An 18,250-nucleotide genomic window follows, 5' to 3' on the forward strand; every position below is an offset into this window, starting at 1 on the left:
GATGCTGCTCACCGATTGGTCCCGTGACGAGGAGGGCGGTGCCCGGAGGTCCTCATTGGTGGAGGCGGCAAGTTTAAACAGAGTCAAAACGCCATACTTGTTTGGCTCCTCTTTTTAATTTGCGAGCTTATTGGGCTTGTTTTCTGTTTTCTAGGGTGTAGGTTAGTGGAAAAGAAAAAGGGCCGAATTCACTCCCACGACCTCTACAGCCGCCCCTGAGGGGAAGCGGTCAGCGTAAGTCCCGGATCCCCGCTCCGGAGCCGCCTCGTGGGAGCGGGGCAAGGAGATCCAGGAGGGGTCTCGAATCTGCCATGGCGAACCGGCGAGTGGGGCGAGGCTGCTGGGAAGTGAGCCCGACCGAGCGGAGGCCGCCCGCGGGGCTGCGGGGCCCCGCGGCCGAGGAGGAGGCGTCTTCCCCGCCGGTCCTGTCTCTCAGCCACTTCTGCAGGTCTCCTTTCCTTTGCTTCGGGGACGTTCTCCTGGGAGCCTCACGGACGCTGTCTCTGGCCCTAGACAACCCTAACGAGGAGGTGGCAGAAGTGAAGATCTCCCACTTCCCGGCCGCGGACCTGGGCTTCAGCGTGTCGCAGCGCTGTTTCGTGTTGCAGGTAGGTCTCAGGAGGAGCGTGCTCCAGGCCGGTGTTCTGCTTCTCCGCTATCTTTCCTGCCACCCTCCTCAGGAAGGTTGACGATTGGAGAAGAAATAAGAAAAGACCCTTAGAGAATAAAGTCAGTTCCCTTTCACTCAATAACTGTGGGTGGCTCTTGGAAAAGAAATCAGAAAAGACCCTTAGAGAGTGAAGTCAGTTCCTTTTCAATAACTGTGGGTGGGCCCTTGACGCATACACATGTGTGTGAGTATATATATGTGTCAATATTATATATATATATAATATATATATATATTCTCTAATTGAAGGCTAGGATAGACGCTAACTTGGGCGGGGACAACACATCAACGCGCGCGCACTTAGCATCTTTAGGAGCAAGTTATATAGACTTCTCTGTTAAATTGACAAGCACTTTTACTAGACTTAAGGTGTTGTGAAATAGCCTTGCCGTTCTAAATTAATAGACAATGCACTTTTTTTAACACTTTTTTAAGATTGACAGGAGTACCTTGGTTGGTTAAAGCAGCTTTTTTTAAAATTTCTATCAGCCATCTTAATATGCATTTTAGTTTCCATATGTACCCTTAGAGTCGAGGTAACTGTTTTTTTTTTTCCGGTGAAATAGTGAACTTTGTTTTGGCTAAATGCCTACAATAAAAACCAAAAAAACCTATTCAGAGTTGTTTTCAGTATGTACGTGTAGTATGTATGCACACTTTAGTATTTTAGTCCTTTTTTTCTTTGCTGTTAAGTGTAATTTTAATGCTGCATCAAATTTAATTTTATAAATGTTGTTTCAAGAACTCCTGTAGCTTTCTTTTACTGCATTGCATTTGCAAGAGTAATGCTCCAATCCCCTTCACCAAAGACTGGAGAATTTATGTTTTTATTTTGACTGCTGTGACCTTTCCATTGAGTAGAACCACCAAAAGTATGAAAACCGTTAGCCGAGGAGGTCTGAACTAGTAGGCTAATAACCACTTCATTAGGCAGAAAAAAGAGATTCTAATCTGAGGTCCCTTAACTACCCACCCCGCCCCTCTGTTTCATGAATCACTGCCTGCTTTCCTTTCTTTGGAAAGACAGATTTCTTTTCTATCCACATAATACTTCAACTTACTCTTTTTTGTTATAATGTGGAACTAAATTTTGTGGTATTTTTAGAATAAACTATTTTACAGAGTAAAAATGCACCATTCTTATTTTTTAAAATCAGTTGTTTATGATGTTATATTATTTCTCCTTTAAAACAGAAACTTGTCTGTTTCTCCTGAAAAACAAAATTTGTTTTGTCATGTCAGCGTTTAAATTTGGCAGATTCTGTCTACCTGCCAGGGTGTAGGGTGTAGATGTTAAAGTCCAAACTCTGGCATTAGACTGCCTGGGTTCTAATAGGTACCTGCGTGACTTTGGCAGACTTTTCTGGATGTTAGTTACTTCATCTGTAAAATGTGCATAATCATAATACCTGCTTCCTAGGGATGTTAGCATTAAATGAGTTTTACAGGATACCTGCACTTATGCCTGGTATCCTGGAACAATAATACCTGTTTAAGAAATCTCAGTATGATGATGTGGACCTTAGAGGAATTTGTGAGGAAGAAGGAATTTAGCTGATCATCTTTACATTTCTTTTTAAATAAAGACTTCATAATGCAGGGTCCTTATGTTTGAAGTAGAAGTACTCTACACATCTAAAAATTAGAAATGTACAATTAAATCTTTTGAAACCAAACAAAATGATTTAGAGACTATCTGTTCTATTGCTTTAATACAGTTAAGATTTTATTATTTATTTTGTTGTGAACCCTGTTATTTTTAGTGACTTTTTTTCTTATAATTAAGCAGATAGGGTAGGAGAAATATATTTGATTTATTAAATGTTTAGTATATAGAGTGTTGGTTAACAATTATTAAGCCCTACTATATTGTAAGTTGTATATAAGGTGTTTTGGTTATTATGTAATTACTGTTGTAATTATATAATGTATTGTTTTGATTATAGCCTAAAGAGAAAATTGTTATTTCTGTTAACTGGACACCACTCAAAGAAGGCCGAGTAAGAGAGATTATGACATTTCTTGTAAATGATGTTCTGAAACACCAAGCTATATTACTAGGAAATGCAGAAGAGCAGAAAAAGAAAAAGGTAATGTTTTAACCATTCTGTGATTTACTCTAAGAAATTGTTTAATAATAAATAAAACTTATTTTGATAACAGGCTTGAAGTAATATTGCTTATTTAATATTCAATAGCTACAAACTTAATTGGTATATTTTCCTTATTTTTGCAGAGGAGTCTTTGGGATACCATTAAAAAGAAGAAAATTTCAGCCTCTACAAGTCACAACAGAAGGGTTTCAAATATTCAGAATGTTAATAAAACATTTAGTGTTTCCCAAAAAGTTGACAGAGTTAGGAGCCCACTACAAGCTTGTGAAAACTTGGCTATGAATGAAGGCGGTCCCCCAACAGAAAACAATTCTTTAATACTTGAAGAAAATAAAATACCCATATCACCTATTAGCCCTGCTTTCAATGAATGCCATGGTGCAACTTGCTTGCCACTCTCTGTACGTCGATCTACTACCTACTCATCTCTTCATGCATCAGAAAATAGGGAACTATTAAATGTACACAGTGCCAGCGTTTCAAAAGTTTCTTTTAATGAGAAAGCTGTAACTGAAACTTCCTTTAATTCCGTAAATGTTAATGGCCAAAGTGGAGAGAATAGTAAACTTAGTCTTACCCCCAACTATTCTTCAACTTTGAACATTACACAAAGCCAAACACATTTTCTAAGTCCAGATTCTTTTGTAAATAATAGTCATGGAGCTAATAATGAACTGGAATTAGTAACATGTCTTTCATCAGATATGTTTATGAAAGATAATTCAAAGCCTGTGCATTTGGAATCAACAATTGCACATGAAATTTATCAGAAAATTTTAAGTCCAGATTCTTTCATAAAAGATAATTATGGACTAAATCAGGATCTAGAATCAGAGTCAGTTAATCCTATTTTATCCCCTAATCAATTTTTAAAAGATAACATGGCATATATGTGTACATCTCAGCAAACATGTAAAGTACCATTATCAAATGAAAATTCTCAAGTCCCACAGTCTCCTGAAGATTGGAGAAAAAGTGAAGTTTCGCCACGTATTCCTGAATGTCAGGGTTCAAAATCTCCCAAAGCTATTTTTGAAGAACTAGTAGAAATGAAGTCAAATTACTACAGTTTTATAAAACAAAATAATCCTAAATTTTCTGCAGTTCAGGATATTTCTAGTCATAGCCACAATAAACAACCTAAGAGACGCCCAATACTTTCTGCCACTGTTACTAAAAGGAAGGCCACCTGTACCAGAGAAAACCAAACTGAGATTAATAAACCAAAAGCAAAAAGATGTCTCAACAGTGCAGTGGGTGAACATGAAAAAGTAATAAATAATCAAAAGGAAAAAGAAGATTTTCATTCTTATCTTCCAATTATAGATCCAATATTAAGTAAATCTAAGAGTTATAAAAACGAGGTAACACCCTCTTCGACAACAGCTTCAGTTGCTCGGAAAAGAAAGAGCGATGGAAGCATGGAAGATGGAAATGTGAGAGTTGCAATTACAGAACATACAGAAGTGCGAGAAATCAAAAGAATCCATTTTTCTCCCTCAGAGCCTAAAACATCAGCTGTTAAGAAAACAAAAAATGTGATAACACCCATCTCAAAACGTATTAGCAACAGAGAGAAATTAAACCTGAAGAAGAAAACTGGTGAGTCTTGTTTATAAAATCTCCTGAAGTATACCTGTAAAGGGGATACTTCCTTTTGGTTTAGTAAATCTGCTATTGATAAGCTTGTATTATAGTTTTTACTTATTTGCTGGGTACATTTCCTTAGCAAATGTGAATACAGCTTATGTGACATCTTTGTCTGATTTTTCTTTGCTTTTGCTGTTTCTTGTAGATATGTTCTGATCAGATAACAAATTCTTTGATAGTAAGGAACATACCTATTTTAATCTCCTACAAGATGTACAATAAAAGATGAATTGAATGAATGGATAAGTGAATAAATGAACAAATAAGCCACTGAAAGGTCGACACTCACACCTACTGTTTGTTTGAGGCAGCCAGCTGGTTGAGCCTCTAGTCTAGAATCAGAATTGTACATATTGGGTATCTGATTTATGAGCCTATGTGAGAGGCAAGTAAGTCACCAAGAGTGGCTCTTTCTACCTCTTGACAAATCTAAGGGAACAGAGAAGGCAATTTTTCTAATATATTTATTTGACTGATAAGGTACCTACTATGTGATGTGCATTTTTCTAGGCACTGTGTACACAGGGAGGAAAGGGATAATTCCTGTCCTCAAGTTGCGTTCAGTCCTGTGATTATGCTATGCTCAGGAAATTAAGGAAGCACAGAAGCAGAGGGTTTGTGTGTAAATTGCAAGGAAGTATGAGATGGTTCCAAGAAAGACTTCCTAAAGAAGAAAATGGTTGCAGGGAGAGGGACTAATTTCTGTAAGGTTTAAGAATGAGGAATTTCTCCTTAGAAATTTACTTTTTAAATGTTCAATTCATAGAACCTTACAATCTAATAAGTATTATGTTGCAATTTAGTCATGTTCCTTATTTTCACAATTGATATAGGTTTGAGATTACTTTAAAACAAGGGTAAGCAAACTGTTCCTCTACTGGTCCAGATAGTAAACATTTTAGGCTTTGCAGGCCATATAGATTTGCACTGCAATTACTCAACTCTGCTGCGCTTGTGGGAAAACAGCCATAGACAATGTGCAAATCAAGGAGTATGGCTGTGTTTCAGTAAAATTTTATTCATAAACACTGAAATTTGAATTTTATGTAAGTTTTGTGTTTTATGAAATATTATTCTTTTCATTTTTTTTTAACTCTTTACAAATGTAAAAGCTATATTTAGCTCTTGGAACATACAAAAACAGTCGGGAGGGTTTTGCATGGGGAATGGATGTAGTTTGCTGACCCCTGCTCTTATTGGCTCTTTGCTTATATTTAGTAGCAGTATATTTTGTTGTGAAACCTGTTTTTGAAAGAGTGAACTGCTATTCCAATAGGTTATTTGCTACTGCAATTTGTATTGCATTTTCTTTGATAGCCACCTGGCATTATATCAACCATCTTGGTTACATATTTGGGAATCAGCCTGTTATTCTCTATCACTTTTCTAATAAGTTGGTATTAAGGGTTGTTTCTTCCACTATTAAAATAACTCTCCTCTGATTTGTCTCCATTGACTCTGTTTTAATTTGTCTCACCATATCCACCTTGGGTCATTGTAACAACTGCTTTGTAATTTTCTGTTTCTGATCTTGACCCTGTTCATTCCATTGTCCATACTGTTTTCTTAAATATAAATGAGGGTTTTTACTTCCTTGATTAAAATTCTTCACTAGCATAGAAGGTGCTTCAAAGTGATTAATAGTGGAGGTTCTGTAACTATACTGCCTTTGTTCAAATCTTTGCTACTTACTAGCTTATGTGACCTTAGACCATGTGGCTTAATTGCTCAAAGCCTCAGTATCCTAATTATATACATTGTGGTAATAATAGTACACTTCTCATAAATTTGTTCTCATAACTGTGTGAGAAAAAGATTATGATAGTGCCTGGCACAAAGTATTTAAGTATTAGCTGCCACTATTATTTTGAATATTATTGAACTCCTCCCTACCTCTTCTAGCCTCTTGTATGTCATTTCCTACGTGTATTCTTTGCTTCGTCCTTATTGCAGTTCTGGCAACAGGCCACATTCCTCATGCCTAATTTTAATTTCATAAGTTAACTCAAGTAGATTCCCATGTGGGAAGGCTCTTCTACCATTTTTAAACTTCTTTTTATACCAGACTGAGAACTACTTCAGGGCTGGGACCATATTTTTCAATTCTGCATATTCTCAGCACCTCGTAGAGAGTCTGGAATATACAGACACAATAAGTTTTGGTTGAATCTAGACTTTAGCCTCTGTAAACACAAAATAAATTGTGGTTTATGGTCTGTGACTTCTGGATGTTGGTTTGATAAACCACTGAATTCATAGCATTAGTGCCTGGAGTACAGTGGTTATTAAGTGTTTGCTAAATGAATATGATTATGAAGAACCCAAACTTTAACTTTCAAATCACTGACCTATTTAGGGAATTTATATTTTAATGCTCTTAGTTTTGTTTTCTAATTTATTTTAGATTTATCAATATTCAGAACTCCAATTTCTAAAACAAACAAAAGGACAAAACCCATTATCGCTGTGGCACAGTCCAGTTTGACCTTCATAAAACCATTAAAAACAGGCAAGTGTTTATTATACTTAAACTCTCTGAAAACATGACATCGAATGAAGCATTAATTGCATTTCACATGGAAATGAATTGATTTTTGTTGTTGAATAACAGCCTGGAAGAATTGTTAAAGTGTGTATTAAAATGACAGGATATTGTGTCAACTTTCTGTTTGATAAAAGAAATAAAGACCAAATGTTCAATAGATCAGTAGGGTCACTATAGTAATTATTGTATATTTCAAAATAGCTAGAAGAGAATAACTGATGTTTCTAGCATAAAGAAAAGACAGATATTTGGACTGCGGGCACCCACGACCATGCCCGGCTAATTTTTTTGTATTTTTAGTGGAGACGGGGTTTCACCGTGTTGGCCGGGGTGGTCGGGCAATCTCCTGACCTCGTGATCCCTCCCCTCGCCTCCCAGGGTGCTGGGATTTCAGGCGTGAGCCACCGCGCCCGGCCAAAAACATGGGCTGTTACCCTTTGCTGTGGTAGGGAGTATGGATGAAGTGAAAGTTGGTAAAAGGATGGTCAGAGGCCGTCACTAGCCTTGGGGAGTTTTCCAAGTGGAAAATGAAAATCACTGTGACTTCGTTAAGCTCCAAGATATGCTTCTTTGTACCAATGTGGAAAATCTAAAAGAAAAACCCACACTCAGCACTATGAATGCTGTAGGTACCAAAAACTGCAGAAAATGGGCTTTACAGATGTGGGCCCAGACAACCAGCCAGTTAGTTTTCAAGAAATCTTTGAAGCCAAAAGACAAGAGTGCTATGATCAATGTCAGAGGGAAGAAGAGTTGAAACAGATTTATGCAGCGAGTCAAGGAGAAAGAAGCTGAAAAAGAGCTGCAGGACAAGTTCGAGCATCTTAAAATGATTCCACAGGAGGAGATAAGGAAGCTCGAAGAAGAGAAAAAACAACTGGAAGGAGAAATAATAGATTTTTTATAAAATGAAGGCTGCTTCTGAGGCACTGCAGACTCAGCTGAGCACCAATACAAAGAAAGACAAACATCGTAAGAAATAATCGTTTCTCTTAATTTTCTGTTTGAGAGCCCTATCATTCTACATCCCAGCTTCCTGTGATTGTATTTGTAGCATTTAACTCTGATTGAAGTTCTCATTTTAAAAATTGGCTTGCTTATTGTATATTTTCCCTAACTAAAGTGTGAACTCCTAGTGGGGCGTGGTGGCTCATGCCTGTGATCCCAGCACTTTGGGAGGCTGAGGCAGGTGGACCATCTGAGGTCAGGAGTTCAAGACCAGCCTGACCAGGATGATGAGGCCCTGTCTCTGCTGGGAATACAAGAGTTGGCTGGGCTTGGTGGCCGGTACCTGTGGTCCCAGTTGCTTGGGAGGCTGGGAGAGTCACTTGGGCTTTAGAGGTGGAGGTTGCAGTGAGCCAGGTTCTTGCCATTGCACTCCAGCCTGGGCGACAAGGGCGGGACTCCATCTCAAGAAATAAAAAGGTGTGAACTCCCTGAAGACAGGTCCTGTGTCCATCTTTTCAGATTCTGTATCCTGGCACTTAGGACGTAGACTAACACGAAGATGACATTCAATCAATATTTGCCAAAATGAAAAAATAAACATGTAACATCATGTTAAAGGAGCAGTTTAGGTGGAGAAATTTCTTTACCATAGTCCTGCTTGTGGATCCAGTAGTGACTTTTACATTTTATATCTAAATAGAAGCTTGAGGCTTTGTTGGGGACTCATAGGCATAAAATATTATGTTATACAAATCTAATTAATAGGCCTATTTTCCTTTTTAAATTCTAATAATTTCTTGATAGTTTTTATTATGATAAAAGATTGGATTTTGATTAGAACTCTCATGCTTTTATGTCAGACTTAAAACTGATATTAGAATAAAGAATTCAAAAGCTAGAGAAAATCAGAGTACAATGAGAAGCCATGAGTTGCATTTGAATGATAATATTATGTCTTACAGATTTGGGGTATACGCTAAAGTTATCAAAGTTGTAAAAATAAGGCTGGGTGCAGTGGCTTACGCGTGTGGTCCGAGCACTTTGAGAGGCCAAAGTGGGCGGATCACTTGAGGTCAGGAGTTTGTGACCTGCCCGGCTGGCATGGTGAAACCCCGTCCCTACTGATAATGCAGAAGTTGGCTGGGCATGATGACGTGCACCTGTAGTCCCTGCTACTCGAAAGGCTGAGGCGGGAGAGTCGCTTGTACCCAGGAGGCAGAGGTGCAGTGAACAGAGATTGTGCCACTGCACTCCAGCATGAGTGACAGAGCGCTATGAGTCACTACACCTGGTATGAGCCACCATGCCCGGCCTACGATGACTTTTATACATGTTGTTAAATCATCTTACAGATTTTATAATTTGGGGGGAGAAAAATTTTACTAAATGGTCTTTTAATGGAAACTACAAGAACCAGAATCTTTGCTTTGTTCACTTAAGTGTCCATTCCTAGGCCTAGAACAATGTCTGACACATAGCGGCAATTATTCCTTGAATAAATGGACCCAGCAATAGTACATTAGCTATGCTATATGCATAAATTAAAAATGTAGATTACTGACTTTCAAAAAATAATTAATGCGACTTCTTACTGCTTCTGAACATGTTTGTGAGTTATATTGCTGAGGGACCTTTATCTTCTCATTCTTTCATCTTAATCCAATGTTATTAAAATTGAAATCACCAATATTATTCCATATCTAAAAATAATATCTACCTTATAAAAATTATCACTCTGCTGCATTTGAGAATAGACTTTTTAGGTAATAATAGTATGATCCATAGTTTTTTTAGGGCACAGAAGGATTCATGCTAACAGAACATTTTATTTTCTATTTTCCCAGAGCTATAAAACATGATATTATGATAACTATAAGGCATATTTTTACTCTGTTCATATTTTTTCTAAAAAAAATTAGTGTTTGTTTCCCATATAACTTTTAATTTTATAAGTAAATATTTGTCTCTTTCAGCTCCAGTTTTATGTGAAATAGAGTTTCCAGATTTATGTAGCATGGAGAGTTTTAATAAGTCAGAGTTACTGATTTTTGCCAGTCATTTTCTCAGTTGTTAACTTCTTTTATCTTTAGTTGATTTTTTTTGTAGTGACAAGTTTTGTTTCTATTCTCATTTCCTTTTGTGTATATTCTATGTATATTTTGTTTTTGTTTACTATGAAAATTACATATAACATCCTAGAGTTATAACATTCTAATTTGAATTTATTTCAACTTAACTTCAATCACATACCAAAATTCTACTGCTATATAGCTCTACTCTTTTTAGGTTATTGATGTCACAAATTATATCTTTATTCATTGTACACCACCTAACATATTTATAATTACATTTTATGCATTTGCCTTTTAAATCCTGTAGAAAATAAAAAGCGGAGTTACAAACCAAAATTACAATAATACTGTTTTTATGCTTGTTTATATATTTACCTTTACCAGAGAGCTTTATAGATTCATATAGCTTGCTTATTTACTTATATAGTTACTGCCTAGAGTTCATTTATTTCAACCTGAAGGACTTTAATGCTTCTTGTATGGCAAATTTAGAGATAAATGGATTTTTTCAGCTTTAAAAAAAATCTAGAAATGTCTTAATTTCTCCCTTATTTTTGAAGGACAGGTTTTCCAGCTATCAGTTTCTCAATTGACAGGTTTCTTCATTATTTTAAATACATAATCCACTGCCTACTGGCCTTCAAGTTTTCTGCTGAGAAATCAGCTGCTAATGTTATCCAGATCCCTTGTCTGTGAGAGTTGCTCTTCTCTCTGAGCTTTCAAGATTCTCACATTGTCTTTTTGTTTTGTTTTTTGGGACAGAGTCCTGTTCTGTTGCCCAGGCTGGAGTGCAGTGGTGTGATCTCGGCTCACTGAGACCTCCATCTCTTGGGTTTGGGTGATTCTCCCGTCTCGGCCTCCCAGGTAGCTGGGGCTACAGGCATGTGCCACCATGCCCAGCTAGTTTATTTGTGTTTTTGGTAGAGACGGGGTTTTGCCATGTTGCCCAGGCTGGTTACAAACCCCTGGCCTCAAGCAATCTGCCCAGGACTACCATTTACCCAGCAATCTCATTACTTGGTAAAGACCCAAAAGAAAATAAATCATTCTACCAAAAAGGCAAAAAAAAAAAAAAAAAAAAAACATATTTAAGGTGATGGATATCCCAAGTACTCTGACCTGATTTGTATAAATTCTATGAATATATTATCACATGTACCACAAAATTGTGTACATCTGTTATGCATCAATTATAAAAAAGATATTCTATCAGACTTTAATGTAGTTGACTCATGGTGGTTTAGTGTTAAATAACCAGGAAATATCGCTTTACTTTCCCCATTTTGCTCTGATTACATTTCTTACCCAAAATGCATTCAGCTCTTTCCTGCAAGTAGTAGAAAAGCAAATATTGTTCAGTGTTTTAAAGATGGTATTGCTAGTAAAAATGACTTTTGCTGTATATTGTACAATAAGTTAAAGGAAATTTTGTTATGCAGTAACCTAATTGTATTCTTAGATATTCCCAGACACCCGATGCCATTTGCTGCAAAAAACATGTTTTATGATGAACGCTGGAAGGAAAAGCAGGAACAGGGCTTCACTTGGTGGTTAAATTTTATATTAACCCCTGATGACTTCACTGTAAAAACAAATATTTCTGAAGGTAAACGTTAAATTAATGTTTAAATTTAATAATACTTTTAACAGATAAAGATTTTTAACATCGTTTGTCATTCTTTAATTATGCATAGTTATTATAAGTAATGGCATAATTCCCTGTTCATTAGCCTAAATGCTTGTATAGGTAAGAATTTTTATTTACATAAATTTATATATGTACATTTTCTTTACCAAAAGTACTGAAATATGCTTTTTGTTCTCTATTCTCTCTCATCAGTCAATGCAATCAGTCCTGTGTGGCCTGCCCACTTTGGGCATATTGTCCCCACTGTTCAATACCTTAGTTTAGGAAGTATGTTGGAAAGCTATAGGATTATGAGGAAACTAAACACCAATTCATATGAGGAATTTTTAAACATTTCAGTGTTTGTTCTGGAAAAGAGAAAACTTGGGAAAGGGACCAGGTAGAGATGTGCCTTTCAAACATTTGAAGTGTTTTCTTGTGAAAGAGAAGGAAACTTAACTTTTGTGCAGCTCTTGCTTAGAAGTTATAGGGATCAATTTCAGCTGAAGATAAGGAAAAATTCTTATGAATGTTTAAATTGTCAAATCATCATATAGGCTAACTTTTAAAGTGATAATTTTCCTATTGTTCTGGTGTTCAGACAGACACTGATTTATTTTTGTCAGAGAAGCGCGTGTATAGGGTTTTTTTTTCTTTTTTGCTGTTGGAGACAAGGTCTCACTCCCTCACCCAGTCTGGAGTGCATTGGTGTGATCACAGGTCACTGCAGCCTCCACTTCCCAGGCTCAAGCAATCTTGCTCCCTCAACCTCCTGAGTAGTTGTGACTACAAGTGCACGCCACCATGCCTGGCTATTTTTTTTTATTTTTTATTTTTTATTTTTGAATAGAAGAGTTCTTGCTATGTTGCCAGAGTTGGTCTTGAACTCCTAGGCTCGAGGAATTCACTTGCCTTGGCCTCCCAAAAGGCTGGGATTACAGGTGTGAGCAATTGTACCTGGCTGGATTTTTGTATTAAAAGGGTCTTTGAATTAGATGCTCTCTAAGCAGTGATCTTAGAGATCACTTAAAAAAAAAGAAAAAAGTTGTTTCTTTTCCAAAAGGGAGCAAAGCCCCATTTTTTGTTCTTTTCTTAAAAGAAAATGTGTTTTATAAAAGATTAAATTACATTTCAAAATTCAATTGATTTTTAAAAATTATATTCCTTAGAAACTTGACTTTCATTAATTTATAAAAAGGATGGGAACAGATAAACCAGTGAGGAAGTTAATTCATTAGTCTGGATTAGAGATAATCATGTTTGAATTTGTGATAGTAGAGGTGGTGAAAAGTGGCTAGACTTGGAATACATTTTGCAGGTAGAGCTAACAGGTTGCGATGATAGATTGGCCTAAGGAGTAAGCTTGGAGGGGGTGAGGAATAGATTATGTTTTTACCGTCTGAAATTGCATTTTATTGCTGGATTTAAGAATATGTAGAGATATTGTTTAACCAGAAACATTCTTTCTTTTGTTTTTACCCAGTAAATGCTGCTACTCTTCTTTTGGGAATAGAGAATCAACATAAAATAAGTGTTCCTAGAGCACCTACAAAAGAGGAAATGTCTCTCAGAGCTTATACTGCTCGGTGTAGGTTAAACAGACTACGTCGTGCAGCATGCCGTTTGTTTACTTCTGAAAAAATGGTTAAAGCTATTAAAAAGCTTGAAATTGAAATTGAAGCTAGGCGGTTAATTGTTCGAAAAGATAGACACCTATGGAAAGATGTGGGTAAGAAGACTGCAGAAATCTTGACATTAATTCTTTAAAAACATTCAAGAGATTTTGTGTTTTTTCCCCCCGGCTTTATTGACATATAATTGACAGGTAAAAATGGCATATATTTAAGGTATACAACATGATGTTGATATATGTATATATTATTAAATGATTATAACAATCAAGCTAATTAATGTATCTACTCACATAGTTACCTTCTTGTGTGTATGTGTGGTGAAAACATTTAAGAAGTACTGTCAGCAAATTTCAAGTATACAAGTCACTGTTATTAACTATAGTCGTCATGGTGTACATTCGATCTCCAGAATTTATTCATCCTGCGTAACTGAAACTTTATACTCCTTTGACAACATCGCCCCAGTCCCTCTACCCCATTCTCTGGCAACCACCATTCTCTGTGCTTCTATAAATTCAACTTGTTTAGATTTCACATATAAATGAGATCATACAGTATTTGTTTTTCTATGCTTAGGCTATTTCAGTTTGCATAATATCCTCCAGATTGATCCATGTTATCACAAGTGACAGGATTTTCATTTTTAAGACTGAATAGTACTTCATTATATATAAATATATATATATTTATCATATATATTTATTTGTATATATACGTACACACACATACACATACCCCACATTTTCTTTATCCACTTATTCACTAATGGACACTTAGATTGATTCCATATCTTGGATATTGTGGATAATGCTGCAATGAACATAAGAATGCAGGTATCTCTTCCAGATACTGATGTCCCCAAGAGATTTTGTATTTCAAAACTAGGTATACATGCTTTAGCTTTGCTGCCAAAAATCCCACATACTTGAATATGATCATGTATATTTAAGACTATAAGTGTATTTTATTTAAATTAACTTATTTCATATAAGCAAGTATTTTTTTCCCACTGATATACTCTCCTTGAAGTTTTATTTCTTGTCTCTATTTGATTATCAATTTGAACTTATTTGCCTTTGACATGCATTTCAGGAGAACGTCAGAAAGTCCTGAATTGGCTGTTGTCCTACAATCCTTTGTGGCTTCGAATTGGTCTAGAGGTAAGCATATATTTCACGTTTCTAAAATAATATTTTTTTATTATATACTTTTTGTAGAATAGACTCATTTTATTACAATGTAGTTTTACTTATAAAAGTTGAAAGTCATTAGGTTAGCTTGATTCATCTTTTAGTATAAAATGTAATACCCGTTAATAAATGCTTATTAGGTAAATAGACTATGCCATTATATATTATTACACCATATTGTAATACAACATTTTACTGTACAGTCTCTTTAAACATAATTTGGTGTTGCACGTAATGACAACTATAGTAAACTCATTTTTGCAAATTTACAAATGCCAAGACGAGGCTGCTGTGAATACATTTTCTAATTTAAATTTCTTAAAACCCAGTGAAGTATGTATTATTATTTCCACTTCACTAACGAAACAGAAGCTTAGATGTTAAAGTGACTTGCCCTGGCCAGGTGTGGTGGCTCATGCTGTAATCCGAGCACTTTGGGAGACTGAGGTGAGCTGATCGTGAGGTCAGCAGATGGAGACCATCCTGGCTAACGTGGTGAAACCCTATCTCTACTAAAAATACAAAAAAATTAGCCAGGCGTGATGGTGGGCGCGTGTAGTCCCAGCTACTTGGGAGGCTGAGGCAGGAGAATGAGGGGAACCCGGGAGGCGGAGCTTGCAGTTAACCGAGATCGCACGACTGCACTCCAGCCTGGGCCTGGGTGACAGAGCGAGACTCCTTCTCAAAAAAAAAAAAGTGACTTGCCCTATGCCAATTATTTGGTCAGGAGTTGAACCTATACCAATCTGATTAAATAGTACTCATAAAAATGTCATCAGGATTTGCATTCTTTACATAGTTCTTGGCTCTGTAATACCTAGAATGTTGAAACCGACTGAATTAGAAAGATACTATTAGTAATTGGCTGTTTAAAGACATTTTTATTAAAAGTATCTTTTGTGCATCTGTATTCTTTAGTTTTTTGCTCGTATGCTTTCACATTTTTTCTAGGTTTCTTACCTTCTTAATGTAGGGTCTCCCATTACTATTTCAGTTTATTCCAGGTTTTGGAATAGAAGAGTCTTTGGGACCGAACAGGATCTTTGTAATAATCTGGCTTTTACATACCAATAAATTGAGGCCCAGAGAGAATAAATAATAAGCTTACTGTGGTTACACAGCATTGTGGTGTCATTGCTGGGATTTCTTATTTCAATTCCAGTGTCCTTTCCCTTTAAATAGTTGGCAAGTTACAGATCAACTAGCTCTGCTTCACATATGAAAGAATTCTGGAACCTCAATTGAAATAGAGCCCCCCATATTTGGGACATAGCTTTTTTGTGGCAAAAATAAAATCAAGAACTTTGTGTGGAACCTTGCAATGCTTTTTAAAACCTCTTGGATGTAATTTGTATCATCTCCACCCACATTCCATTGGCCAAAGCACATTATGTAGCTAAGCACAAACTAGTTAGGAATGTATTAACCTCCCACAAGTCACAGCAAATTTATGGCAAGTGGTGGGGATGTATAATCTTTTTACAGGTACCTTATTACTACACCCTAGGATTCTTTAAATAAATGTGCATGAGGATTTTAAGAAAATTTCAAAGGCCAAAAAAAGTAAATAAAGTTAAATTCCTCTATTTTGGTAGGTAATAATTAATACTTTTCCATGCTTTAATCTTTATATTTTGTCAATGTAGGGTTGCAGAATTTGATATTTTTAAAGTTTTTTCTAATTGCTTTAAAAATTATTAATAAGCATGCTAATGTTAAACTAATTTTATATTTAAATCATTGATTATAAACAGACCTGTGCTTTCCAAATTATCTTGGATGATTTGCAGATGTTTTCTACATTGATAACTATCATAAAAATTTGAATATTTAGGTTTCTGTTATAACTTCACGATGTACTTAATGGGACAGTTATAAATAAATTTGAACAACATGCCTATATTTGATAGTTCTTTAACTTAAATGAAAAAATTAAAATGGGAATGTTGCTCGTCAGATGATTAAGACTTATCTTAGTCCTGAGCTTTGTCTTTTTGCATTGCAACTTATACTATATACAATAAGATATACATAAATCATATATGCATAGTTTAAAGAAGTTATTTAGCAAATAACCATGTCATTTAGAAAGTAGAACATTGCCAGTTCCTTAGGTTATGGTCTGCCATTCCTCAGTCACTTCCCTTTGTTTCTTAGAGATAGCATAATTCTGACTTTGGCTTTAATTTATTTTCAGACAACTTATGGAGAACTCATATCTTTGGAAGATAACAGTGATGTCACAGGGTTGGCTATGTTTATTCTGAATCGCCTACTTTGGAATCCTGATATAGCAGCTGAGTATAGACACCCCACTGTTCCTCACCTGTATAGAGATGGTAAGTATCTCTGCCTCTCCTACATTCTCTCCACACTATACATGAATGGCTTATTGTCATTCTTCCTGTTTCTGTTTACATTTTCCTTTCTCAAAGAAACCAATCTAAGTAAGTCTCTGCTTCTAGTACTCTCCCTTCCTCCACCCTCATTCCCCGTTAATTCCTCCATCACTATTTATAATTCTATCTGTTGTCTCTACCCATCCTCTCCCCTCAGTAGGTTGTAAGTCCTATGGGGGTCATGTTTGTTGTAATTTGGTACTGTATATCTAACACCTACGATGGTGCCTGCATGTAGTAGGTGTTCATTAAATATTTGTTGAGTAAGACCAACTAAATCTCTTGATGCCTCTGTGCCTGTTTCCTCATCTATGAATTGAAAATATTAAGTGGTGCATACTTGTCCCATAGAGATATTGGGAGGATTAAATGGATTTATACACATAGAGCACTAGAAAAGGCACATAGTGTTTTATTTGTGCTTGCTACCCCACACTTTTTGTTTTACTAACACCTTATTATTATTATTATTATTATTATCATATTTTAAGATGAAACCTACCTTTCATAGATTAACTTGCTGTGCTTTTTTGTACTTTATTTAAGGTCATGAAGAAGTTTTGTCCAAGTTTACATTGAAAAAGTTATTGTTGTTGGTCTGTTTTCTTGATTATGCTAAAATTTCCAGACTTATTGATCATGATCCTTGTCTCTTCTGTAAAGATGCCGAATTCAAGGTATGCTTTTCATTTTATGCTTTATATTTTATATTTCCCATTTACGACTTTTGCTTGCTTTCATGGTATGTTTTCTCTTTAGAAAAAAAATTAGTTTTCCAAAGAATAATACTCAGAGGAGTAAAATAGGAATGCCTGTCTGGTGAGTCCCATCAGTAATTCTAACCATCCCTGGTTTTTATTGGTTTACCTTTCATCAGCACATTATCATTACTCTTAATTTTGACTTGAAAATGGATTAAACTATGCTTCTGAAGATTTAATTTTTGAGAAAATTTCTTCCCTAATTTTGATGTAGTATATAATCAAGTTAATGCTAGTTTTTATAGTGTATTATTATGAGCAACTTTTAGAAAGATCTTAAGTTGGAAATATGTATGAAATTTGCATTATTAATGTATAATATGAAACTTTTTATATTATTTTATTTTTATATGTACAGAATGATTTGGAGGATTTGTTTTTATTATAAGCAAAATTATAATATTGGAATATAATATCTGGAACTTATTTCTTTATAGGCTAGTAAAGAAATCCTTTTGGCTTTTTCACGAGATTTCCTAAGTGGTGAAGGTGACCTTTCCCGTCACCTTGGCTTATTGGGATTACCTGTTAACCATGTTCAGACACCATTTGATGAATTTGATTTTGCCGTTACAAATCTTGCTGTAGACTTGCAATGTGGAGTGCGCCTTGTGTACGTATAAGAAATAGAATTATTTTG

The 18,250-nt window shown here is 35.7% G+C and overlaps 1 protein-coding gene across 2 annotated transcripts in view; it reads left to right on the top strand.

Annotated features, from left to right (window-relative positions):
* The first annotated feature begins 23 nt into the window (after positions 1-23).
* Positions 24-18,250, top strand: part of ASPM (assembly factor for spindle microtubules) — a 62,571-nt gene continuing 44,344 nt past the window's right edge. Inside the window, exons 1-10 of one of the 2 annotated variants that reach the window (XM_003823078.4) lie at positions 24-608; positions 2,617-2,760; positions 2,907-4,386; positions 6,839-6,943; positions 11,459-11,605; positions 13,110-13,355; positions 14,353-14,420; positions 16,648-16,789; positions 17,396-17,526; positions 18,048-18,223. In XM_003823078.4, the coding sequence (XP_003823126.3) occupies positions 312-608; positions 2,617-2,760; positions 2,907-4,386; positions 6,839-6,943; positions 11,459-11,605; positions 13,110-13,355; positions 14,353-14,420; positions 16,648-16,789; positions 17,396-17,526; positions 18,048-18,223 (2,936 nt within the window). In that variant the 5' untranslated portion in view covers positions 24-311. The remainder of the gene's footprint in view (positions 609-2,616; positions 2,761-2,906; positions 4,387-6,838; positions 6,944-11,458; positions 11,606-13,109; positions 13,356-14,352; positions 14,421-16,647; positions 16,790-17,395; positions 17,527-18,047; positions 18,224-18,250) is intronic. The other variant, XM_008976677.4, reaches the window with a different exon arrangement.

This window comes from Pan paniscus, chromosome 1 (genome assembly GCF_029289425.2).
Source record: "Pan paniscus chromosome 1, NHGRI_mPanPan1-v2.0_pri, whole genome shotgun sequence".
NCBI lineage: Eukaryota > Metazoa > Chordata > Mammalia > Primates > Hominidae > Pan > Pan paniscus.